The following is a 27,050-nucleotide window of genomic DNA, read 5'->3' as shown; positions in this document are numbered from 1 at the left end:
AAGAAGATGAAATTCACCTTCTCTAGAAGAAGAGCAGTACATACACCTGAGATCTGGATCCTCACATGGCTTATGTAAGGAACAAAAATTACTACAAGTTAGTATGAAATACAGTCTGAATTTACTATGAACTACTCAATATTTACTGCCTTTGTTAACATCTTTAGTCAATCAAAAAAAAAAAAAAAAAAAAAAAGAGAACAAGCCTCTCCAGAAGGCAATTCCCATCTTCTTCCACCAAAACGTACAGAGCAGGAGCTTCTCGCTTCCTATAGCTCCAAAAGTAGACTACCTTCCAGGCTCTGTTAGTGTTCACATGGGAAATTTGAAGGACAGGCCTGATTTTAGGTTCTCCAAAATGATCTGCTGAAAATGCAATCAGGTTGCCTTGAACCAGGTTTAGGATTACAGTTACAACCCTTTGAAAGAAAGGAGGGTAAAAAAAAAAAAAAAAGGACAGACTTCAGAATGTCACCAACTTCAGTAATAAGATCTTCAGCTATTTTCTTCACCCTCTGCTTTTTCCAAGATAATGACACTGCTTTCCTACACCTAAAGATGCACTGCAAGAACACGTATCAGAAATTCAGAAGCTGTGTAATTCCCTAGTTAGCCATAGAAACCACCAAGCATGTTGGTGGCAGAAACAATTCAGAATCAAAGCATTTCCAATGTACCAGGAAAAAAAACCCAAATCCCTACCAGCTGCATACAACTGACCTTGAGGGAAGGTGTTACCTTACGGCACTATTATGCACAAACGGGAAAGAGGTCTTATCCTGCTTCCTTCTTCCAGTCCAATTTCTTCTATTAACATTTCTGAAGCTGGCATTACTCACAGTAGTTGCTGGAAGTCAGCAACATATTTTTCTTTGATCTCTTTGATTGGTTTTAAGCAGATGTACATAACAAAATATATCGTGAAAAAATTACCTAAGACAAGAGCTGCTGTAGGGATTTCTCTGGACTTCATCCGACAAGTCCATTTTGTTGTCTTCTCTTGGAACTCAGAATGAGACCGCCTCAAAAAACTCACTAGGTTATCAAATAACTGCTTATTCAAGTCTTCTTGTATTTGCTGTAAACAAACAGAGATATTTTATTTATAAAACTGTGGACACATGATAATATCTTCCTTTTCCTACCCCTTTCCTGCGTAATTTTAAATACTTAAAATCCCAAGGTGATATTTTAAGTAACACTAAGTTTTCCTGTAAACTATAAACATGCTAATTTATTCACCATGTGGCAAACACAGACATTTCCCACCTTGGAACATCTGGTCAAATGCCTCAATTATAATTTGGAAAGCAAATGAGTTTAACTCTGTTGTCATACCACAGGCTTTAAAGGAGGAGGAAAACAAAAGAAAACATACTGAAAAAGTGTAAGTGACATAGGAGGAATAAAATAATATAATTAGCTTCTGGAAGAATGTTCATGAAAATTTCTATCATTTCCTCTTGACTTACGAAACACCTATAAACATTTTTCTGATGGATCTAAATGAGAGCAAACATTCAGCTCCTCCAAATCTAATTCAGGAAGAGTTTACACCATCAGCTTTATAACAGCATGGTAACGGTTGCTGTATTATCACGTCCCGTAACAATCCTCTGAGCTCCTGCTTTATAATCCATCAGACCTAGAGCTGCTTCTGGTCATTACTGTACCTATTTTCACTAAGCTGCCCTAACAAGAACCTGAACCCTTACTTTGCATGGTTACAGCATCTATTATTTATTCCAACGTGCACTTGTGAAGATGGAACTCAAGTCTGCCACAGCACTACACATTTACTTAGGTTTCCTAAAATCCATTAACTTTTTCTTGTCAAAACAATGTTGTTACTGGCACTATTTTTGTAGTGTTCCAAAAAGTACACTAGGCTGCTCTGCATCTAAAGTGACCAACTCATTTACTTGCATGACACTGCTTACTCTGGAAAAGTCATACGCACTGGAAATCTAGTCCCTGCTACAACACTAGCTTTGGTCATGAGTATTGGTTGCATGGTCTGAAAACCATTACCTGCACATTAGAGGTAAAATTACCACATTACAGCCCTGCACTTAGGCTTTTTGTTTCTCACCTGGTTTTCTCTGGACTATCGGAGTTCATGATCTTCCTGGTTTTGTAATACCAGTGGGAGATGTTGAATGTCTGTATTGAGATACTGTGTACCTAAGCAGGATGCAGTGTGAAAGTATTTTTACACTGTTATGGAATTTGAAAATGTAACTCTGCCTTCCACATATGTTGATATTGCATGAATTGCAAATCATATATTATATCACAGAGGTTAGTAAAATCCAGATCTGAATTTTAGTTGTGTTACTGCATCATGATGATTAAATATAATCCTTCAGAAGTGCCTTTCAAATTATTGATAGTCTACCTCCTGATAATTTTGAAACTCAGGTGTCAGCATGCCAGCAGAAAATCAAACAACAGGTAATAATCATGAGCTGTACTTGAATGAATGTAGCTAGAGGCAAATTTTAAAATAATCTAAGACAGCGAATGCTAAACTGTTTTGATGACGTATGCAAAGAAATCAGACTTCATCCTGGAAGCATCGAGTGACATTGAAAGAAGCATCAAGTCCAGCAGGAGAAAATTGTAAAATCACTCCTTTCAGCAGGTGTCATGAAGTCATTCCAAACATGTAGAAAAGATGTCTCGATGCTATTAACTGCATGAAAGCTGTATGTTTCTAAGTAAACTATAGCTGAGTGGCAACCACTTTTGAGTAACCTTTGATAATAACAGTAGTTTTGGAAACAACACACCAAGTTTTCAGGGTCACCTCTTGACCTGGTTTTCCAAGGCTTAGTGGGAAAGGTATTTATTTTATTTTTATTTTATTTTATTTTATTTTTTAGTATCATGAGACAACATTGTGAAGACCATTTCACCATCCAGTGCAACTGGAATTCCTTACCTTACAGGAAGGGAATGTTTCTGAAAGTCCTTGATAAGATATCATAATAAGAACATTTGCAAGGCCACCGCTGACAGCAGCGATCAAATCTGGGGTACCTTGCAATACCGAAACAAAAATGGTCCAAAATTCACCTTCCAAAAACAAAGGACAGTTGCTGCAGTACCTTTGCCAGCTTTTATGTTGTGAGAAGCCTGTAAGGGTGTCACAGAATCACAGAATGTTAAGGACTGGAAGGGACCTCGAAAGGTCATCACCAGACGACAAAAGGTGCTGCCACAATCGCGGCACAGTTTATGATAAACATAGAAAGGCCAAGAGTGCTCTGCGACAAAGTACTTAGAGGTCAAATCTTCTTCACTCTTCAATACCTCAAGCAGATACCAGAGAACTGGGAAAACACCAGCACAAGCACATGGCCTGCCAAGAAATTCTCAGGTAGCAGTACCCTGGCAAAAGCTTTGGAGAACATCCTGCTAGGCTGCCTTGGCACACTACCAGAACTCCTAGAATATAAGTCCAAACTAGCAAGCCACACACTTTCCAGGTATTCTCCCATGGATCAGGTTTACTACACCAGGGTCTGAAAGTATGTAAGAAATAAAATCCTGACTGGATAAAGCCTTCACCTGCCTGATCTGACCTCACAGACGATGCTGCTTTGAGCAGGAGTTCTGACTAGAGACTTTCTGAGGTCCCTTCCAACCTGAATTATTACACAATTTTATACATACAAACAATTATCAGCTCCAAGATTGCCAACAGTGGGATAAAAGGAGCAGCAAAAGTCTGCAGGTAGTCTGCCCTCGGGCAAATCAAACTCTAAGGCAAGGCTTCCATCAGGAGGAAGAAGAACAGAAGAAAGTATTGGGCAAACTCCTAGCAGTCTCAAAGAAAAAAAGGGCAGGAGAACAGGACAGAATGATGATTTTCCAGGTGGCAATGGCTCTCTGCTTCCGAGTGGCTATGGAAAGCTTTCACCATGACGGGTTGTGCCTGCTGCTCTGTCATAAATCCTCGCAGAGCACTAGGAAACAAAACAAAATAAACCAAAAACAAAACACTTCTTCAGTCTGAAAATCCTACAGCCACTGCTGGTGATGTAGAAGCATTGTCCCAACAGCCTTGACAACACTGTGCCAAAGCAAGAAGATCCAAGAAAAGGTTTTCCAGAAGTAGCTACAGAACGTCACCTTCCCTGTAGTCCACCGCGCAGCTGACAAGGCAGCTTCTGGTGCAGCTGACAACATTACTAGCAGTGCTGGTAGCCAACCCATCAAACTGAAGCAGTTGGCAGGAAGATACCAAATGTATCTCCACTAACTTCTGTGCATTCTCCATAACCAGCGCCATGATGTAGTGCACTGCTTTGTGCAGCCTGGCTAGTTATGGTTTGAAAAGGGTGCTGACTAGTCAAAGTGAGCTGCATCATGGAATGGTAGGAAAAGAATTAGAGGAATTTATGAGCTTAGCCCAGGGGTCCAGATTGTAAGCTACATCCAGCTGGCTTCTACTGTATGTCCCAAAACAAACTTTGGAAAAAAATTCTCATAATGTCTAGAGCTCAACAGCAGGCAGAGGAATATGGTATACTTGCCCAGAATCCTTGACACTGAATAGAGGAGGAAATCCCTGCTGTACGGAAGCAATTATTCATACTATAGTACAAGCCAGCTGGCTACAGGGACACCACAAGAGCCATCTAACACACAACAATCAGGCAGCCATAGTTCACTATGAAATTAACTCTGATCCTTACCATACAACCCCATTGACACTGTTTGTACTAATTCAATAGACTACACTTGCAGCTGTGTCATTCAGCATTTGACATCCATGCAGTTGTATTCACATAAATCTGCTGTGAATCCTGGGCTGCTATGAACTCTGTAATGCTGAGGTCAGGAGTAGCCTAAAATCCTCAGAGGGCTGGCAAGCACAGAACTGAATTGAAGGTAGAAAACAGCAGTATGCCAGCAGCTAATAAAAAGGACAATTAGTAAGAAGAGAAGCCTAGAAGCAGCACCTTGAAGAATCAAAAGCATGTAGTTCTGTGGTTAGAAGTAATGCGTAATTGCTGGACTTATTATTACTATTTTATATTCTGGACAGGGATTCCAGTCGCAGTTAATATTTCTGGCCCTTTTATTGCTTTAATTAATTGTCGCTTTAAGCCAGTAAAAAAGATATCCAGAAACAAAGAAGTAAGCAGCATTGTTATAAATGCAAAACACTGCTTTAGTATTAGGTGCAATACTCACCTCTGTTTCCGATTTGATCTGATTCCATAAAGACTGACAAGTAACAAACCGCAAATCAGTATCCTCTGAAGCATTGTTTCTTTCTCCGAAATAATTAGCTGGAAAGACAGAAAGCAAAGGTAAGCACGAATAAGAATATCAAAACATTTTTGTTGAGAAGAAAATGGAGCACCCAACTGAAACAAGAACATCTTAATATACGTGTATATCTGCGGGAGATGACTTTTCTCTTAACCAATTAATTAACTGCTGATATCTGGCAGAATAAATGAGGGAACAAGCAGAATCTATTTCCCAAGTATGCAGGCAAAAGGTAAAGAACTGGCTTCCATCTCAAGTCCCAGATAAGCTAAAGGCTAAATAAGAGCAAATAGTCTATATTATTAAAATTTAAAAAAAAAATCTTTCCCTTGCTTCAGAAAGTTTAGTGAGTCTCTTTGACCTATTAAATATTCAATCCTCTTTTGCTGTTACAGTCAGATACGAACCATAAAGGCTTGCAAGAATAGATACATGAAAATCCTTTCTGTTCCCTAGGGAGGATGCAGCTAACACCAATTTCCTGAAAATAATAAGGCATACTGGGAAAGGACTGTCAGGTTACATGAAATACAGATTTATTCCTTTAAAATACATTTAAGCAACACAACTACGCCAGCAAAACTTCTAAGTGTAAACCATGCCTACACTTCTGGCTCACCTCTCAATTACCTCTACTTCCGTACATGCTCTTTATGAAAAAGGAGAATAAAGAGTCCTTTTGGTAAAACAGTATCTTGGCACATTTTCTGAATATATCTGGTTTCCCAGGTGCTGCTCTGCCTCACACGTGTGAACACAGAAACTCCCCACCAGCTTCCAACTAAGAAGGAAAGACAGGGCTGGGAGTAAAACAGGAGATTGAATAGAAACTAGTATAACTGAGTGACATTTTTCTCTTTGTTTTTCCTCCCACATTCACACAGACAACATTTCCCTTCTGAGGGGAAAAAAAAAAAAAAAAAAAAAAAAAGAAAAGCCATAGGCTTGGAACCATCCTGCTCCCAGCATACACTTAGCAAGCCTGGTATAGCTTTAAGGCTTCACTGACACCATCTGGAAGAACACAGACTGAAGGTTAAGTAAACAGCCTCTTAACTGTTGCTGTAAAGTAACATTAAACATAACAACTGATTTTTTCTAAAAGTATGCATATAGGAAAACTAATTTGCTAGCCATTAATATCCATTTGGTAGTCACTGAACGTAGCATTAGCCGTGGTCTGATCCACTTGATGAGCACATTTAATATCCCAAAGCATTAAAAACACCCAAAACACCTCTGTAAATGATGAACAAAAGGCATCTCTCATCCACCATTTTCATCGTCTCCCCTACGCTAACACATCATTTGTATCCCTATGAAAAATCACTTAAAATACATAACCCACTCTGATTACACAGGTTTTAGGCTTTTAGTTAAAGAAAACCCAGCCACTACATTACTGGTCATATACCAAGGCATAATATTGTTTTTATACTACTAAAACTCAAACTAGAGGGTGCAAATGTGCACAGAAGGCCTTTTGTGAGATGCAACAGTATTATCAACTACTGATGCTGTGAAGTTTCACAGCTGAAACTTCACACTTGGCAGGCTTGGGCTTCTGAACTGGACGGATGCACAAAATACTGTTTATTGAGAACACCATTCTAACAACAGCTGTTAGCAGCCAAACTAGCTCACCTCTGCCTCCCTTTTAGGGGTAGATTTATTTTTCTGTCTCAAAGCATTTGCTAATTAGAACAACATGTTTAGTAGTACTTATCCAAACACTACTAATCTTGCAGAAACAAACACAAAATATCCAGTAAGGGGTAGATTAAAGTGTGGTTTAAGTGCATAGGTCTTGGTTGTTGGTTCATTTATCTTGCAATGACTTAGAATGACAGACTGGATTCTATTTCCCTGACTCTCATTCCCAGAGCTATGGATGTGGCATCTCTCACAGAAAAAAATATTTTGGGATTAATTTTAAAGCAGGTATTACAGTGAGTCTCTCTGGTAATGCATGAGACTGTGGTGATTTCCACAAAAATGTGGTCTTATTACTTTCACCCCCACTTTTTTTTTAATACAAATTGTCACACCTTTTGATAGCTCTGGTGATGCCAAAAAGTTTAACCTGGGCAGAGCAATAGTAAGTTTCCTAACCAAGTCTCAAACAGCAACTATATAAGCAGCATTATTTGTGGCTCCAAGAAGAGTCAGTCCTGTTCAGTCTTCCTCAAATGACAAGGGACCTGTATGCACAGCTTATAGGGTAGAGAAAATACATGTAACAAACACTAGTAGACAAAAGCCATGGGATCTTTGCAAATAGTTTTTACTTCTTCTTTTCCTCCAGAAAGTTAGGCAAACTACCCAGAATATGATTAGATTTACGAATGAGACATCATTTCTGACTCCCATAGCTAAAAGTGGCTCATTCAGACTCTTCACATAAATAGTTTGTCAGTCAGTAGCATGGAAAAGGAGTTATCTTGTGAAAAAAAAAAATTGCAAAGACAAAGATCAAAGACAGTCTTTATTGCTGGAGATGAAAAAAACATTTACACTACCCAACAATTCGCTGGGGTTTCTCCAAAGAAATGAGTTTTCAGCAATATCAACACCAAGGAGCAACAGAAATCCTCATGCAGCTATAACAGAACTCAGTCAGATGTGGTGAATCTTCCAGGATTAACCCTTCTGAAGCATAGAAATGTATCAAAATGCACTAACCTGTTTTCTGAGACAACTTTCTCTTCTTGGGACTTGGCTTAAAAACAAAGCAGCCCTAGAGAAAAACAAAAACCAGAAACTTAAACATGAGCATCAATCTGACTAGCTCCTGAGACTGCTTCATTCTCTTTTAATTTCAGTGCTCCATTAAATAATTTGAACTGAATTGCCAACTCCTTAAGGATATCGATTTGCATGTTGTCCCTTTATATTCCTGTTTCAAGCTGGAAAACTAGTGGAAGCAGTATCCCAGCACATTTGGGAGCAAAATTTTCATCTTTCCATTACGTTCTTCAATTCAGCCGCCAACTAGAACAGCAGCAGATTCTTTAAACATCTCATCATGGGTTTAGAATTAATAGGAAATGATTCCCTGGGGACAGATCAATAGTTTTCTCAGTACAGTTTCAGTTCAAAACAAAGCAAAAAGCAAGAGGCTTCAACACATAGAAAAGGTGATCCAAAATAATGCAAGAAGTATTATTAAGTCACTTACAAAAGGCAATGCATGCCCTAGCTACAGAGGACAAATGCATCCCAACTTGAAAAAGCAAAGATGGTTAGAAGCAGAATGACAAATGGTTTGGAAAAGGTTCAGATAAATAAAAACCCTGGCTCCAAGGAAGTCCTCCAGAAAGAAGTGATCTCCCAGTTAAATCAGCTTCATCGCAAAGGAAAAGGAAATAAACCACAAGTATTAGGCCTTAAGTTGTGGAAGATTTTTTTCATTTTCCTCTAGAAAATCTGACATTTCTTCCCTCATCCTCTCAAACAAAAACTCATCTCTTTTGAAGTGTTATAATAATTTCCTATATATCAGAAATCATATGTATTCCCCTGCTCTCACTGTGAGACTCTTGTGCTACAGCAAGAGAGAAGGAAACACACAAGTGTTCAAATAAACAAACAGAGTGATTCAATCCTGTGTTTCTCAATGGAAATGCTTACACAGCCAAAAAGTACTGAACTCAACCTAGGATAGTTCAGCTGCTAGCATAAGAATGATCTAGTGAAAATGAAACTCCAGAGGTATGTTCAATTTTGATCACAGGCACTAGTCTGTTTGTTGGGTGACTTTGGACATGTTATTTCCTTTCTTATACAATTAAGAAATTGCAGTAAAACACCAATAACAATATTGGCCTCCTCTGAAAAACAGCCTTATGAACTGGAGATGCCTTCAGGTATTTCCCATTTTACATGTATATTAACAACCATTTGAAACTGGCTGGACAAATGTCATAGTTATTGTACAGATCCTAAACACTCTGGAACAATTCCACTAGAAAAAGTTATGCTATGGCCTTATTTATGCTGCAGTACACGTGTCAGAAAAGTAATGCACGAGACCGCAAGTGGAATCAGCCAAAATAACTATCAATCATATATACATATATATATATATATAAAAGAAGAAACAATGTATGCTTAATATGAGAAAAAACGGAAATATTATTTAATACTTTACAAATATTGGACTTCCCTACACCACTGAATGTAGTAGAGACCAGAATATAAAATGACAAAAAGTATTGCACATAAGAGACGGGAGGCAAGGGGGGGAACGACATTTCACTACCTAACTACTTAATGACAACTGCCATTTTGAAAGGGACATCTACTTGTTTTGGATTAAGTTTTAACTTTGTTTGGAAGTAATTCCCTTTACTGCTGAAAGTAATAACCTGCACAGGAACTTCTACAGCGAAGGATCCAGCTTCACATGGCAATTCAGTGAAAAACAGTATGAGACAGTAGTCTTATGATGATAAAATGCATCCCCTCCTGCTGTGAACCACTGCTACTGTTCACTATATGATCAAGGAAGACAAGAAAGAAGTTAAATGTTCCAATCTTAAGTCAGCTACATATTAAGACTGATGAACACCCTGATCCTACGTCAGTCCTGACTACAGGCCTGGTAAAAGCTTTCAGCTCAGAAATACCAAGGTGATAATAGATATTTAACATTATGTATCAGTGACAGCACTTTTATTTCTCCATTAAAATAGTTTTGGGGGAAGACGCAATGAACGTTTCAAAGTGGCAGCAAGTGATGCCAACAGCCTTTAGCTGGGAGTGACAAAAACTGCAGCCACAAAACCACTGCTCGGTTCCAGGTGAGGTTTACTTCAAGTATGAGTGCTTTTCATGTCACAGAATCACAGAATGTCAGGGATTGGAAGGGACCTCAAAAGATCATCTAGTCCAATCCCCCTGCCAGAGCAGGAACACCCAGATGAGGTTACACAGGAAGGCGTCCAGGTGGGTTTTGAATGTCTCCAGAGAAGGAGACTCCACAATCCCCCTGGGCAGCCTGTTCCAGTGTTCCGTCACCCTCACTGAGAAGAAGTTTCTTCTCACATTTAAGTGGAACCTCCTGTGTTCCAATTTGTACCCACTGCCCCTTGTCCTGTCATTGGTTGTCACCAAGAAGAGCCTGGCTCCATCCTCATGACACTCACCCTTTATATATTTATAAACATTGATGAGGTCACCCCTCAGTCTCCTCTTCTCCAAGCTAAAGAGCCCCAGCTCCCTCAGCCTTTCCTCATAAGGGAGATGCTCCACTCCCTTCATCATCTTCGTGGCCCTGCGCTGGACTCTCTCCAGCAGTTCCCTGTCCTTCTTGAACTGAGGGGCCCAGAACTGGACACAATAGTCCAGATGTGGCCTCACCAGGGCAGAGCAGAGGGGGAGGAGAACCTCTCTCGACCCAGCAGGACAGAGGAGCAAGGCAGAAGGGCTGGCTGTTGTCAAAGCGGGGCCGAGCGGGCATCAGGGCACTGATGAAGAGACTTGACAGAGCAAGGGAAGGGCACAGACAGCCCGGGCACAGGGGTGAGGGAAACGGCAGCGGATGAAACAGGCGGGGGAGCAGACGCGGGACGCGACAGGGACACAGGGCGATTCCGCAACAGCTCCCCCAACGCCGCACAACCGCGCGGTTCTCCCCATACGGCGCGGCGGGGACCGCTGAGGTCGCACAAAGCCCCCATCGCGCCGAGGCCGGGGAGCAGCCAGCGCTTTAGGCACGCCGGCCCCGCACGCCCGGCCGCCCGCCGCGGGACGAGGCCCCGAGCCGCTTCAGCAGGGCGGGAGCCAAACGCGGCGGCCGTGGCCTCCGGAGCGGAGGCTGGAGAGCCGCCCCCGCCCCCCCCTCACCTTGGAGACGGAGCACGTGCTCATGTCGCCCCTCTGGCGGCCCAGGCCCGAGCGCTAACGGTCAACCCGCCGCCAACGGACCCGCAAGGGGAGGGGCCTGCGCCGAGCGGCGGCGCACGCGCGCTCCCGGGAACACCGCCCGGCTCCCGGGAACACCGCCCGGCTCCCGGGAACACCGCCCGGCTCCCGGCGCGCCCGCGAACCGCTCCCGCCTGACGCGCTTCCTCCGCCGCTCTCCCCCTCCCCTGCGCAGTGGGACGGCTCTCTGCCTCCGCGCACCTCCTCCGGCTAAAGGGGGACCAATGAGCTCTTACGCCCCCTCCCACCCCGGTCGTGAAAATGGTACGACTCAGCCCGCCCCTGGGCGGGCGGAAGGGCGAGGTGGGGGGAAAGGGGCGGCTGCGACCTTCCGCCTGGCGGCGCAGCCATGGCAGCCTGTTCCTTTCGGAGGAGCATCGCTTCGCAGGTACTCCGCTCCCTCTCCGCGGCTTGCCCGGAGGAGGGGTGCGCCGTAACCGAGACTTCCCATTTGAGCCGTCACCCCCGACCCCCCCCTTCTACTCCGGGCGTCTCACAGTGGGTCCGACCCGTTTGCGAGGGGCTCGGCGCGGGCTTCTCTGCCCCGCCCCCTCCCGGCGCGCGGGCGGCACGTGAGGGGTCCGCTCCGCCCGGCCGTTGGCGGGAGCTCTGACAGGACCTGGGTCCCCTCACAGCGCCCGCCCCGCCGCGGGCAGTGCAGCTGTGCCCAGAGCCTTGACTCGATTTCTCCTCCCCGTGGGCTTAAGCCCGTGAGCAATTAATTAGGAGACACTTAATTCTGGCGAGGATCCAGCCAGTGGTAGCTTAGTGGTGCGGCCCTGGCGTGGTATGGGCCTCCTGGTCCCCCGTTTGCTAGGTGCGGGGTGAGCTAAGCGGGGTGTAGCGACTGCATAAGACCATAAAGGTATCGAGGGTTTGATGGGACCCTTCATGAGAAACAAAAAAACAGCTATACATTGTGGCTTATCTTGGTTTTTCTAAGGCTCCTTTAACATTTATTTGGTTTACGTTGCCTTTTTTTTTTTTTTTTTTGCTTATGATAGTTAATAAGTATTTGCTTTTTTACCTGGGTTGAAAGTTGCTTTCAGATGTAAGTGATGTATCCCCCATGAGAGTTTAAACAGGGAGCAGTATTTTTCCTGTATCTCCTTTGCTTTATTGCTTTATTGCTTTATTTATACTTTGTTCTTTATTTCAAATCTAGCTTTCAAAGGTTTTGGGTCTGCCACCAGACAATTTAATAAAGTCTATATCTGCAGTGCCTGTCTCCAAGAAACGGTAGTGTTTACATTTTATCTTACAATGTTATGTCATCTTTTGTTATTTTCTGTTGTGCTTATTATTGAAAGAGCTTAACAGGACTTTAGAGAAAAAGAAATACAGAAAAAACAAACCTAAGCTAATATACCAATTATAAGAAGACATCTACATCTAATTAAATTGCTGTATTTTTTTCAAGTGAGCTCAAAACAAGTATAATTGCTTAAAAAGCTGTACAAATTATAGGCAGTGGTTGAATGGCAACTGTTTCAGCATGAATGATCTGAATGTGAAACTGCTTAGAACCAATGTGAAGTTATTGCCGATTTTTTTGCGGTGTCCTGATTGAAAGGTGTAATGATGTTATCAAGTAAATTGCATTTATTCATGAGCATAAATTTTGCTCATTCTGAAATGTTCTCACTGTATCTACTTTCTGTTTGTATTAGTTAGAGCAAAGGCAATATTTGGCCTCCTAGTGCAGCTTTTTTAACACAGTGAATTTTCAGGTACTTGTGACACGTTTATGCTTGCCAATTAGACTTGTCATATACAGAGTCAGTTCAGATCTGCTAGATCTCCCCATCATTTCAACAGGTTTTTTTTCCAATTTTCATATTTTCTTTTTCAGGCATGTTGCTGATTTCCAGCTTTCCATTGCTTCTGTAACAGAAGACAGTTCTAGTAATTGGTTAGCACAAGATCTTCAGCTTGAAGCTCAGAAGCTAGCTGAAAGGGTATGCTAATGCATTAATCATATATTTGATGAAATAACAAACTTACAGATTAGAGGTACAACAGGAAATTGTATTCTTTATCCATGCATCTGTTTGGTTGACAGTAGTTTAACAGCTGCACCTAGTGTAATTGTACACAGGGTCTTCACAAGGAATTGGGAGAAGCAGTTTTAGTTAAGGTTCTTGTGAAATTATTGTTTTCAAACAGTTTGAGAGTAAATAATATTTGTGAAGTTAGGAGGGTGTCTAAACGGTATGCCATGGTCTATACTGTTGACCAAAACTTGAGCAAAAAATTGACTATGCAGTGGCTTGAAAAATCAAACACAGCAAAATCCAGCACCAGGATGGCAATGGAGAAATTTAGCTTGTAGGTTAGACAGGCCAGATTTTCTTATCCTTAACTGCTTGAAATTGAGGTTTCTTAGAAAAGCAATTTTTTCAGGTGTGTTGATCTGGGAAATGGCAGTAGGTGAGATGTTAAGACTAACTACAGCATAAAAAAGAATCAACAAGCAAAACAAGATCTACAGAAGTGACTCAAACCTTGAAGGAAGGAAAGGAAATAAAAATTTGGAGAAGTTGGCATGCATGTAGTTGAATGAAAGTGGAACCAGAAAGGTGATGCTAAGGTTTGAGTGATTGTTTGAGTGGAAAAAAAACTCCTTTACAATCTAAAAATATGTTGCTGATGCCAACGAAAAGGAATATAAACTAAGAAGTTGTCGCATAATGAAAGTGCAAACAAGGTTGTTCATCTGCATCAGAAAGTGCAAGCTTGAAAAGGCATCAGTTGGGTTGCTTTATGATCAGGAATTAAAAAGGACAAATAAAAACAGTTGTAATACTACTGAGAAGCTAAACGATTTCTCCATTTCATTCTTCACTGCTGAGGTGTTGAAGAGATCCACGTCTTGGACACATTCTTGTAAGAGATGAATATTTTGATTCAGGTGATAGAAGAACTGATGGTACACAGATGGACAACCAAAACTTCTGAAGTTACTTAGAGATGATAGAATCATAGAATGGTTTGGGTTGGAAGAGATCTTCAAAGGTCATCTAGTCCAACCCGCATGCAGTGAGCAGGGACAACGATAACTAAATCAGGTTGCTCAGGTTGTATATGATCTAGAACCGTAAAATACTTCAGGCTGGAAAGGATCTCAGGAAGTTATCTGTTCCAGTCTCCTCCTCCTCAGTGCAGGTTGTTGAGGGTTTTTGGATGAGGTTGCTCAGGACTTTTGAAATCTTGTCAGGTTTTGAAAGCCTCTAAGGATTTGACAGCCTCCCTGGGTAGTCTGGTCTAATGATTGCAACATCACAGTAGCGTGGTTTGTTTTTTTGTTTTTTGTTTTTTTCCTCTCTTGTGTCTAGTCTGTCACTTTAAAAACAGATGCTGCTCCCAGTGGTTAGAAAGCTAGAGATTGTCTCTCTCCTTTATTTTTTGTGGTCTTATGGAAATTGTAAATGAAATTTTTAATAAATTTGCCTTTAACATCTCTTATTTTATATCACTGGATATTGCAGAACATTGTCATCAAAGTCAGAAACTTCAAGAAACAGCAGTCCAAAACTTCTGTCTCAAGTTTTATTTAAGGTCTTGATTTTTTTTTTTTTAAGTGCTGACAGGTGCTATGTAAGTTGTCAAATACATGTCAGCTTTTGTGTGTACAAAGAGATCAGCTCCTGCTTCCAGTCAAAATAAGACCCAGATTGTACACATGCAGGGACTGAAGTAAAACATATGTGTGACATTTCAGGCTGAGTTACATTCAGAGCTATTAAGCATGGATTGAAAATAATAAAATCTTCCTTTTTTCGGCAGGATTGATTCAATGATCCATTTGTGATTGCTTCAAACTGATAAATAGCATTTAATGTTTATAGTGGATTAAATTAATATTTACAATGGTTCGAATTACAATTTTCCAATTTAGCTGTTTTCATATAGATTTTCTGTTTTGTTCTTTTAGCTGAGATGTGATGCTGTAGTGAGTGAAATCAGTGCTGATCAAGGAACAGTGAACTTTACAATAAACAGGGAATTATTAGCAAAGGTGAGTACTATATTTCAGGTGCATTAAGGTAAAAATAAATTCCTCGATATAAAACTATAGAATACCTATTATTGTCTTAGAAAGTTATTTGCTGTGTGAAACTGTCTTTTGTAAGTTCTCGAGGATCCCTGTTGCTGATCTGTTGTGTAGACCTAGAATTTGGAATGAGGCTCACAAAAATTTGTTCTTATGATGAAACAATGTGTCTACCATGCACTGATAATCCTAACTCCTCTTTTTTCCCCTCTCTCTGCTTTAAAACGCAGACATGGCATCTGCTTTGAGTTTCTGCAGTATACAACTCCAAAGTCTTGATCTTGGATGTAAAGATTCTTGTTTAAAACAGAGAAAGATTATAAAAAGATACCTGAAATAAAAGTGTTTCACTACATACTTTGCCAAAATAAAGGGGGGCTGGGAAGATGTATTCCTCAATTTCCAATGCCTGACTGACATTGAAAGCTTCGTTTGTTAAACCGGTAACTTAATGAAAGGAAGATACCGCTCAGTCTACAAGAGTTTTGTCTCAGTTTTACTCTCTCTGGACTATTTGCAAGAGCTTCATAAAGATAAGTGGATGGCTGGTAGTGTTAGACTGGGGACTGAATGAAAGCTTTGCTAGGCCAGTTCAACTAACTTATGGAGCAAACTACATTGTGCTGCTGTTCGTGGCCTTAATCTATAGGGTTAGCAACTCATGTAGAAATGATATCGTGGTCTTAGAAAATTAACCACACGTGAATTGGGGGCAAGAAATCAGGTCTTACCTAATACTGGTGAAGCCCTTTTCCTGTCAGGACTTCTGAGTCACTTAGGCTTGTAATCCTCTTTTCCTGAATGGTAAGATCCTTTCTTCCTGCGCATTGTAAATATTTAGGCATGCCTATCAATCAGTTGCTTTATTTATTGCCTAAAAAAAAATCCCTTTAATTTTTCATTAACTATTTATAATCCATCTTGATAAGAACATAGCAGTGGACTGTTCACTGAAAGAGTAGTGTCAGTGGTAAATTTTATTCATGGACAGAATTTCAAAGTGCATTACCTGTAGGGATTCTAATTGGTTTAATGATTCAAGCAAAACTGTGTGTCTGGCCTAGTAGAGTTTTGCCAGGAAAAATGTGTAATTAGGACATGTAATTTTATATTATGTCACTGAGGAGATAAAACTTAGCGGTGACTTTCACTGATAAGGAGAATAGTTCTATGGGTAAATTTGTCAATTTTTGTATGTGTCTAGCTTACCTTCTTAGGTGCCATAATAAGAGAATTAACATTAACAGGCACCATTTTTTGTTTTTGTTTGTTTGTTTAATTTATTATCTGTTGCAGAAGAATTTTGAGGTGATTGTTGAAGGAGGGTGGGGAAAAACTTCTACTGAGTGGAATGAAATTTCCATTGCAGTTCACCTTGTTCAAGGCTTCTCATCAGGGAGTTTGTCCAATACACACAGCTTCACATATTAGGTTTTGTAGTATGTTGGCACCTGTGTGACAAACTGAAGTATGTAGGGTTTGTCCAGGTACTTATCTCGCTGTATGAATGCATTACTGATAATACAGTCAGCGTAGGATTCCTCTTCCCACAAACGGTGTTCAAGCTGTTGAGGAAATATTTTCTGGCATTTTACACAGTCTCCGTAGTTTCGGAGTAGACACACTTTTGTGGGGACCGTTCACCATGTCCTTACAGACTCACAGGTGGGGGAAGGGAAGAAGTGGTGTTTGGACACGTGGGGATTGAATAGTTGGATGTCTTTGGCACTAAAGGAGCAGAAAGCAGGCTGGCTTTTGGTGCCTAGAAAAACCTGGCAGTTTTAGCAGAATATGGATGTATTTTTTCCTCTTCCTGTTATTGACTTAAATGACTTGGTAGTTCTGAGGAGTCTTCAACTCTTGCAAAAGACTCTTGTTTTTCTGTTTCCCCATTATATATACGTTCTCTCTTCCAAAAGAAAAGAATATTGGGCAGATGCTATTCCAAAAAAGGATTGACGAAGCAATACAGTAGATACTGACATAAAATAACTGGAAAAAGGTAGAAATATTAATCTGCCTCATGTTCTCGGATGAACAACGAAAGCAGTTTAAATTTATACTACCAAAATTAAAAATAGCTAAGCCTCTTTTGCCTGTGTCACTTAAACCACTGGTTGATGTTTAAATATGCTGTTAGAGTTATGAATGATCAAACGTTTAATGAGCTGTTGTTGCAGGCTATCTGCAGTGAACTGGTGAAGAGGATTCTATAGTAGTTGTTTTGACTCTTAAATTTGCTTTAGTGGTAATCACGAAGACTAGAACTCCTGTACTTCTGTGTGAGATTTCCTGAAATGAAAGAAATTTGTTCTTGTGCTATTCAGGTGACCTGCACATGTATGGTATGGCTCATGCAGTCAGAGCTCATGGGATTTCTTGTAGGCCCTCAGTCACAAGGAGTGTGTGGGAGGTTGGATGTGTCCCAGAAGGTTGGACCTGCGTGATCTGGCTGTGCTGTGTGCAGCAGGTGCCCCTGTATTCACACCTTGACAAAAGACATTGGATATAGGAGAGGACTCGTAGGAATTTCAGGGAAATGGCCGAACACCTCAAAGTGTCCGTAGATAAGATGTATTCATGGGAAAAGGACACTTTCAAGGAAGCCCAGAGGTATATTATGTAGCACTTTTTTAGTTTAAAAAAAAGCCTGTTGAGAATGTTTGGCTGCACCAAGAGGCGAATTCTCTAGTCAAGTTTACTGCTCATAAACTCTCCTGCTTTTTCATCCAAATCTATGATCTACCTCTACAAGGTACTCTTTTTTATTTTAAGATGTGTTACCTGAATTAGGAGAGGTGAGGGTCCTGGCTAGAACCCTGTTTACCTGAGAACTCTCTTCTTTTACGTGAGGTCACTGTTCTACCCACATTCTTGGACTACATTTCCATTCCTGCCCAGCAATTACCCCCAGGTTACTCTCTTGCCCTTTCATATTATGCAACTAAAAATGATAAAAACTAGACTTTGCACTTCCCTTTAAATTTCTGCCAAAATCAGCCTTGATTTTCACCAAAATCTCTGCCTTTAATTTGTCTTTTTAGTTGATCAGATGCAGCTTTCAAAAATTAATGGCATTTTCATCTGCATATGAGATCGTTTGCTTGGCAGACCAGCCATCTAATTGCTAATGTGAATAAAGGCTGTGGGATCAGACTCTTATGTGATTGGCAAACAGTTTTCATTTTTTTTTCTTTCTTTCTTCTGTATTCCTTGTGGTTTAGACTGTGTTGCAGCAGGTTTTGAAAGATGGCTCAGAGTATGGAGTAAAAAGTGAACTTTTCTCTACAGTCCCTAGACAAAAGGCAGTGATTGAGTTCAGGTAAGTCTGTGTGATGAGTCCTTTGAGAAAATTTCCTTGTCTACTGGTTGATATTTGGCTGATTGATATTCATTGCTGTAATGTATGATGCCTGCAAAGTTAAAGTATATTTACAGTATCATATCCAGCGGTGTTCGATACTCTGATAAATTTACCAAGTAGAATATAAGTTATGTGTATGGAATTGAGGCTTTTTCCTGGAATATATTTTTGGTATTTAAAAGAGTTGACACCTCACACTGCCCTCCAGTAAGAATATTCTCATTTAGTGCATAATAGCATTCAGTTTTTAAATAGACTTATTTTATTTTGTTATCAAGAAACATAATATGAATTTTCAGCCACTGACCCATTTTTTTCATATTAATACTTTCCTCCCTAACTCGCTAAAGCATCTGGGTATTTGTCTCGTGAAATCTCCACAATTGCTGGCCCCAAAATTTCTGTCCAGTGTAATTCTGTTTACAGTCACCTGCTCATGAAATGGAAAGCGGCTGACTCAGATCTCTTTATGTATAAATATTTTTTCTTCACTTATACTCCCTCTGCAGGCTTCCATAGTCACAGTAAATAAGAACTTGGCTTTAATTTGGAGGGTGAATTTTCATAGCTGAACTTCCATTTTATTATTGGGGTAAACAGTTGTGAGTACAGGGCCTTTTGGGGAGGGCACTGTTGGTAGAAGATGTGATTTTTAGTTACTGATTCTTGTACACGAGGTACTCTGTTCTGGTATGAGATTTATCTCTAAGAAAGGTATGAGGAGAATGATCCATATGTCCAAAATACGTAAAAAGTGAGAAGGTAGTTGTCACTAGTATAGTTGGGTTTTGGGAGGTTCTTTGGTGTGTGGTGTTTGTGGGTTTGTTTGTTTGTTGTTTGTTTGTGGGTTTGTTTGGTTTTTTGTTTGTTTCTTTTGTTTGCTTTTTCCCTGTAACACTGCCTGTTAACTGATATTGGAGGAAAAGCTGGCAGGATAGGAAAACTTGCTGTCTGCAACAGAAGCTAATCAGGGAATTTTAAGGGAAAATTGAAAATTGTGGTTTTATTTCAGTTCTTCTGCTATATGCATGAGTTGAATTCTTTTGAGTTGGTGATGTGGCAGTCTTGTACATTGAACAAACATTGTTTGTAAAAATTTGTTACAGCTCTCCTAATATTGCCAAAAAGTTTCACATAGGACACTTGCGTTCCACGATAGTAGGTAAGTATGGATTTAACTGCCTCCTAAATGGGCTTGTCTTCCTGTTTCAGTTGACTGGAAAACACTGCTAACCTTTCACTTTTCTAGTGGAGTGGCTGTGTCAGGCTCAACTTGCTAATTAAAAACCTTTTGCTCATTATGCAGTGAAGAAAAACAGCATGGTGTGTTGCTGGCAGATTTATTAAGTCACACATAATATAGTTTTATGACTCTGAACATTAAATGAAGTAGTTTTAAATTGTTCAACAAAGACACCCAGGCAGTTTTCATGGAGGTGTTATGAGAGTTGTTTGAATTTTAAATTTCCGATTTGCACTGGACTGCAGAGCAGTCAGATAGTTCTGTCTTGGTGGCTGTCTTGCAAAAAGCTGGCTTTTATATGTTCATTACTTTACACCAGTATTACTAACACAGTTGCTGTCCTTTGTAATGGAATAATTAATAAGTTTATTGTGCAGTACTCTAATGGCATATGGAAAACATTATTTCTCCTTCCTTTCCTTTTCTCACGATAAAAACTAGTAGGTTATTAGAAGAAGGTCCTATGGCATCTGTGCAGCTAATAATGTATTAGTTTTTACTTTATATATAACGTATCATGTATAATTATCAAGTACATAAAGTTAATAATTCTGCCTCTTCATGGACTGATAGTTGAGTGAAATTACATATTTTGCCTCTGTATGTTCTATTTCTGGACTCCTGGCTATAGGAAAAAAACCACTTTCTAAAATAGTTCTGTAGACCAATGCTTGTCCAACAGTAAGAGAATGAATTGACTACAGAGAATGGAACTGAAAGTAACTTCAAGCTATGATATGGTGTTATAATAACAGAAGAAAGGAAAGCTTTCTGTATCCTTTTCCATCAGTATTGTAATTAAAAGGTGCCCTTGAAGGACAGGAAAATAGAGGAAGCGATGTGGGTATTTTCATCTTTGTAATTCTATGGTTGTAGCTAAGCTCAGGAGAAAGATGAAGGGGTTTTGTTGTAATAACAATTAGAACCAAGATGTACAGGAGTGATACGATAAGTTTGGAGCATATCAGCCACATAGCGTGTTAAGTGCAGAGCTCAGTACTGCTCTAGCAGTATATAGACATTCAGGACTTGATGTTCTCTATTTAACATCACAGTTAACAGCAGTTTGTGAATTCGAGTACTTGCTTAACCTCCTGGTATGAGGTTGCCTGCCTGTAATGGGAATTATGGATGCTGCCGCGTATTTGTGAGAACACAAGAAGACTTTAAAGAGCGTTTTTCATATTCGTATGCTTTGCAGTATGTACATGCACACACGTGTATGTTTTATCACTGTTGTATGAGGCACTTTATGGCACCTTTCAAATGCCTAGTCTTTTCCTGCTTAGAATACTAATGCTTTTAGTTCTGAAGTATTTTAGCAAATTCTGTGGAGTAGTTCATCTGATTGCTTTTCCTCTTCATTTTGAATACAGATCATACACAAGCCAGAAGCTTTTCTGTTGGGATGAGTGACTACCTACAACTAAATAATAATATGTATTTTGTTTCCTTACTAGGCAATTTTATAGCAAATCTCAAAGTTGCACTGGGACATGAAGTAACAAGAATAAATTACCTTGGTGACTGGGGCATGCAGTTTGGTATGTTGTTTATATTTGTTTCTCCTGTTCCCTTTTCTACTATATAATACAGTCTAGGTTTCCAGCTTCATTTTTTGCAGGCCCATTGGACTCACTCTGGGGTCATAAAGAGTAATATTGTGTTTCCATGCATGGAATGTGTAGTTAATATCCTTAAAATATGAACAAAACAATCCAGACTTATTCATCAGCAATATGACCTATAGTACTGTACAAGAAATAACAGGAGGAAATTTACCCAACAGTGCCTCCATCCCTTAGTAGCTCGTCTCTCAGATAACATATGTGTAATTTGGGGTTTATTTTTAAAGGGCAGTAAAATGTTTTCTGAGTGTGCTGGTTATACCTGTGGAGCTCTCATAGCAGAACAAACTTCTGTTGCTGCCTCCAGACAAAATACATATATATTTCCATAGGTGTTGCATGTCTACTGTGATACTGTCTTCCTTATTCAGATTTATATGTGTAACAGTTGTGGAAGGATAAGCTTGCTAATTTAACTCTGCCACAGCTGTACATAACAATACAATAATTGTAACAAAATGTATATTTTGTGTTTGGTTGTCTTTGTGTGTTACGGCATTTTATCAGCTTTTTTTTTTTATTCCCTCTGGAAACTAGTTCATTATTCACAGAGCACAATTAACTTATACAGCAACTGCCTTTTGGCAGGTTGAGGCCCAGAGAGTTTGTATCTTTTAAAGATATCCTAACACTTCCCCCAAAATGTTCGGTTTCCCAGTAAAAAGTAGCAAAAGAGAGGTGTGTAGGTGGAGAATGTGCAAGTGAATAGGCCTAGAAGACTATCAATCTTGCATGTTTGCATGCACAGAGATACATGCTTCTACCTCTTCTGAAGTGTCCATCAGATAAGTGAGGACTGAAAAATCCTCTCCTGTGCAGCCCAGCATGGGTTAATATTTATTCCCAGACCAGAAGTCATTTATGTCCAATTGCTGGATCTATGAACATCCCTCTTATATGGCAGTTGACCCATCCATAGGATTCACAACTTTCTGTTATTAATCTTGCATTTTAAATTGATCCATATTCTCCTCTCCTTTTCTAATTTCCCTCTAAAAGCTAACTTTGACATATTTTTGGCATTTAAAAAAAAATACAGTTATGCCCACTTCTTTGTCCTTGAAAGCTGGTACACCTGTGAAAGCTGTAAAACTCCCCCACATCTTTTGCAGTGGCTTTTGAAAACAGCATCCATGTATTTATTTTTAAATGGCAAACACAAGGCGTGATATCGACTAAGCAGTCACTTTTGCTCATTCCAGCCCTTATGCTGCCCCCTCCAGCTTCACTGGTACCACTGTTATGGGGACATTGATGAATCAACTTCATGAACAGAGCCGTGTTAAAAACTTAGCATAAATATCCTACTTCTACTCCATTTATGTATCCAGATTCAATAGTGTAGGCAACATAACTAAAATGTATTCAGTTCTGCCCATTCTCCTTCTAGAATAAATTATTGGGTTTTAGGCAATTGAGTAGAACATTCTTATGACCGCGAGAGCAGTAATAGAATATTTTTTTCCTTTGTTAAATTATTTCCTCCACAACTCATCTTTTCTGCTCCTGTTTCTGATCAATCAGCGGTTTATAGCAGAGCTTTGCTTCACTTAGGATTTATTTCATAGGAATTGAATAAAGAGTGAGGTCACCTAAAATTCAGTAAATTTCATCATTGTATTTTGTTCATTTTTGCCCCTTAGACATAATTTTATCACTATGTTATTGTATAATGAATGTGGCAATGACAATTAAGCAAATAAATGCCATGTGGTTAAAGGGCTTCTCAACTGACCTTATTCACTCTTTGAAGATACTAAATTGTACTCTGAAGTCTAAATATCAGGAATTTTGTGTATTTTAGTACAAAGTTTTCTGAAGGTATAAAGATCACAATGCCTGTTACAATATTTGCATGTGTACCTGTTATCCAACACACGACTGTTAGAATCATGCTTTTGACCTAGTAGTTCCAACTGTGTCTTTCAAAATGGGTGCTCCCCTTTTTATTTGGGCTGGCTCAGCTCAAATATATGACAAGTTTTATAACGAATAATCTAGTCATGCTTCATAAAATTATAGCATAGGAATATTACTGTAATGATCCTTTCTGAGAAGCGGTGATCTGTCAGCATTTCTATTACAACTGCTATTGTCAGAGGCTTTAAAAAGTGGTAACTGAGAACATACTTTGCTGAAACATGGCAGAGAAGTTCTCAACCTTTAGGCAGTTTGGGGGCAGGTTTCTTAAGGTAACAAGTTTATGTGGTCACACTGTCTGTCCGTCTGTCTTCCTGTCACTCTGCTCCTAACAAATTTTGAACCCATTGGCCAACCAGGCAGATCTGGCAAAGAAAAATATCTCCAAGAGAACAAATTTTTGGGGGTATTGGGACAGTTGGCAGCTGAGCAGGAGTAGAAATACAATGTAATGCCCTCTGGGAGGGAAAGTTAACTTGTGTGTTTAGCCTGCCGATTTACCATTCAGCTCATCTGGTCGGGAATCAGTCCCGACATGTGCTGCACCTTGCCAATAACTGGTGAGTATAACAATGGCTGGCGATAATAGAATCAGAATCACAGAATCATAGAATGGTTTGGGTTGGAAGGGACCTTAAAGATCGTCTAGTTCAAGTTTGTTTTCATACAGTAGAATAATAGGTTATTTGTTTTTGTAGCATACACCATTATATTGTTTAAAAATCTAAGGCTTTTTATTACATACAGTGTTAAGATTAGAACTGATTATGAAAACAACAGAACAGTATACTCTGGGCTATCATCTAACTTTGTATTTAATTGTTATTCAAGGCTTATTGGGTGTTGGTTTCCAACACTTCGGTGACAAAGAAAAGCTAAAATCCAGTCCTTTACAACACCTTTTTGAGGTAAGTTCAGAGAAGACCAACTAGGGACTTCAGAGGACAGTCCATTTGACTTGGTTGTCAGTTTTGTACAGAATGGTATGTCTGCAGGGTCATGATGAGACTCGTGTTGGATTTGTACAACCTTGCTTGAAGGACCAGTGCTAGCCTGGGCCATGGCAGCAGAAACAGTTTTCGCTAGGCTGTGGCAGCAGAGACAGGTTTCATTAGGCTGAAAAATGTCCCCCAAAAGGAAGGTAATCATAGAGATACTTAGGCTGCATTGGTTGCTGCCACCACGACAGCCAGCTTGACAGATACCAACTGTCTTAACTGGATATAGTTGACCACTGATGTCACTGTGTTAACTGGAGTGAAGTCTCGCATCTGATGCCGTTTTATGTTGGTTACCAAAGCTGTGAAAAGAAGTGGCATGTATGCTGTAAAAATCCTCTCATTGCTAGTAATGTTTTTTTTTAGAATAAGTAATATTTCCATTGCTCAATACACAATTCACTGTGGCTGGAGAAAGTGATCTTGAAAGTCTTTTGTATCTAATGTGGAGCCTTAGCATATATAGGTAAGAAGGAGTGACTATCACTTTCCAGAATCCTGTTCTGGGTCTTCTGTCTTCAGTGAGTGTGAAAGAGCCAGAAGCATTAGAAGATGCAGTTTCTGCTGACAGACTTTCAGGAAATTCCTTTCAGCAGTAGTTTTATTGCAGGAGGTTGCCCTCTTGGTTGCCCAGGCTGCTCACCAGCCTGGTTCAAGTGCTACAGATTGCATTTCTGTGTGTCAGGGACAAAACTGAGTCAGTGGACTGTCCAGGTTAGCAATAAAGATTGAGGTAGTTTAACGAGTCTCATTTTTTTCCAGGACTAATATGGTTTTGGTTGCTGGTTTGCTTCATTCAAATATGCCTAATATGATCTGAGTTAACATTTATTTCTTCCTCTTTACCAGTTCCTATGTCATTTCTTGTTTTGTACAGTTCAATGTGCAAAAAAGGATTTTGTCAATCTTTTGATACTTGTAAGTGATCTTTAGTTGACAACTGTGCTGGGTGTAACACATACATGACAGGTGAGAGAACATGATTTGTGTACTTACCTGCACAAATCCAACAACCACAAGGATAGGTGGACAACATTTTATGACTGGCTAATATTCAAGCCCTCATCCTTTAAAAGGAAGATCTCACATGTTAATGGGGTTTTGTCAGGGTTCTTGTGTGGCACTGTCCAGTGTTCTCTGACTGCAGAGCTGAGCTCTGCTTCACCTTCAGTATGTGAGCTGTTGCTGATGTCAATGTTCGGGCAGTCTGTCACATGATAACTGTTCCGCATAAATCTATTTACTGGCAAAGCAACGAATTGTGTTTGAATACTTGGAGACTCTACAGCTGAATACATATTAGGCAGATTGTTTATGTGGCAGAGTAGCTCCTTCTGAGTTTGCCAGCTTCTTTGACATAAATTTTGTTTGCTTGTTCCCTCATCCCTGAGGGCTGATCAATAAAATTGATAGAGTCTCAACACAGAGGTGTATTAGAGCTGTAGAGCTGATTTAAAGAGATGACGAGAAGTAGTCATATTCTTGTGGTTGTGTGTTGCTGCATATTATTTAGTTTTTATTTATAGTTTCAGTCACTTCGTAGGATTTAAATTTTGAGTACTTGAATTTTGCACTAAAACTTTAAAATACCATCTATTGCAGTAGCATGTAGGCTTTACGACCTTATAAAAATTACCTTCAAGGGTAGAGAACAGTATTCAGTCAAGCTGCAAAAGATTCTAAACCACTAGTTGTTTGAGACCGAATTAGTTTCTCAAATATTGGTATTTTTTAACTTTCTCAGCTGTATTCCTGGTTTATATCAAAAACTGAGATGCATTTCAAAGTGGTACTTTTTCTGCTGTTCTGTGAAACTCTTTCCTGTAGTTCATTTTAAAAGAATATTTCCATAGCACAATTTCTATATAAAAGTATAGACAAATGTACCTTTCCAAACCTCTTTGCACTTTCCATTTAATCAAGAATCAGATGCAAATATGCCTTTTGCATTATTTTTGCATTATAACATCAAAGATCGAGGGGGTGGGGGCATGTTAGAATATGTGAAGCTACTGTTGGGGGAGGGAGAGCATTGTTCTTGGAAAGAATTGCATTTTCCCTCAACTTTAAATTTCTTTTTTGTGGCAGAACTAAGCAAGCATTAATCTTTGAGGCTTGTCAGCAGTACTGTCTGTTAAAATCTCTAAAAGTCTTGGGACATAAAAGGAAGGGGAAAAGTTTAAGAGTTTTGCCTTGGGAGTTTTTTTTTTTAATAGGTGTAACCCATTCGAGCAAGGTATTGTTGGCACACTCATTGTCTAAACATTGTAGGAATTAAGTTTTTATATATATTTTTTTTAATATCAAGATTGCATTGATTTGGTGATCAAAACTGTCTTACAAAGGCTTCAACAGCATTGAACTAGTTGGGTCTAAATACAAAGTGTAACCACTAGTTAATTTAGTTATTTTTATGTAATACTTTTTGAAAACTCTTCCATGGGCTTTCGAAATGCTAGATGTGGAAGGCAAGGAATCATTATCTAGGCAAATATTTGGCCTTTAGATATAAAAGAACATTATAGAATAGAATCATGGAATATCTCAAGTTGGAAGGGGCCTATAAGGATCATTGAGTCCAGCTCCCTGCTCCTCACAAGACCACCTAAAACTAAACCATATGACTCAGAGT

General features: G+C 39.7%; 2 protein-coding genes across 6 annotated transcripts in view; one reads left to right on the top strand and one right to left on the bottom strand.

Moving 5' to 3' along the window:
* ORC3 (origin recognition complex subunit 3) overlaps positions 1-11,350 on the bottom strand; it is a 41,086-nt gene extending 29,736 nt beyond the window's left edge. For all 5 annotated transcript variants that reach the window (XM_065630747.1, XM_065630748.1, XM_065630749.1 and 2 more), the window contains exons 1-4: positions 11,134-11,350; positions 7,969-8,023; positions 5,206-5,303; positions 934-1,078 (exon numbers count right to left, since the gene is read on the bottom strand). In XM_065630747.1, coding sequence (XP_065486819.1) covers positions 934-1,078; positions 5,206-5,303; positions 7,969-8,023; positions 11,134-11,157 — 322 coding nt within the window. In that variant the 5' untranslated portion in view covers positions 11,158-11,350. The remainder of the gene's footprint in view (positions 1-933; positions 1,079-5,205; positions 5,304-7,968; positions 8,024-11,133) is intronic.
* A 195-nt stretch (positions 11,351-11,545) lies between these two features.
* RARS2 (arginyl-tRNA synthetase 2, mitochondrial) overlaps positions 11,546-27,050 on the top strand; it is a 37,996-nt gene continuing 22,491 nt past the window's right edge. Inside the window, exons 1-8 of the mRNA XM_065631830.1 lie at positions 11,546-11,599; positions 12,377-12,450; positions 13,064-13,169; positions 15,146-15,229; positions 18,490-18,587; positions 19,736-19,791; positions 21,333-21,416; positions 24,252-24,328. Of these exons, the coding sequence (XP_065487902.1) occupies positions 11,561-11,599; positions 12,377-12,450; positions 13,064-13,169; positions 15,146-15,229; positions 18,490-18,587; positions 19,736-19,791; positions 21,333-21,416; positions 24,252-24,328 (618 nt within the window). The 5' untranslated portion in view covers positions 11,546-11,560. The remainder of the gene's footprint in view (positions 11,600-12,376; positions 12,451-13,063; positions 13,170-15,145; positions 15,230-18,489; positions 18,588-19,735; positions 19,792-21,332; positions 21,417-24,251; positions 24,329-27,050) is intronic.

The sequence above is a fragment of the Caloenas nicobarica genome, chromosome 3 (assembly GCF_036013445.1).
Source record: "Caloenas nicobarica isolate bCalNic1 chromosome 3, bCalNic1.hap1, whole genome shotgun sequence".
In the NCBI taxonomy this organism is placed as follows: Eukaryota; Metazoa; Chordata; class Aves; order Columbiformes; family Columbidae; genus Caloenas; species Caloenas nicobarica.
This window is presented reverse-complemented; position numbering and strand designations above follow the sequence as displayed.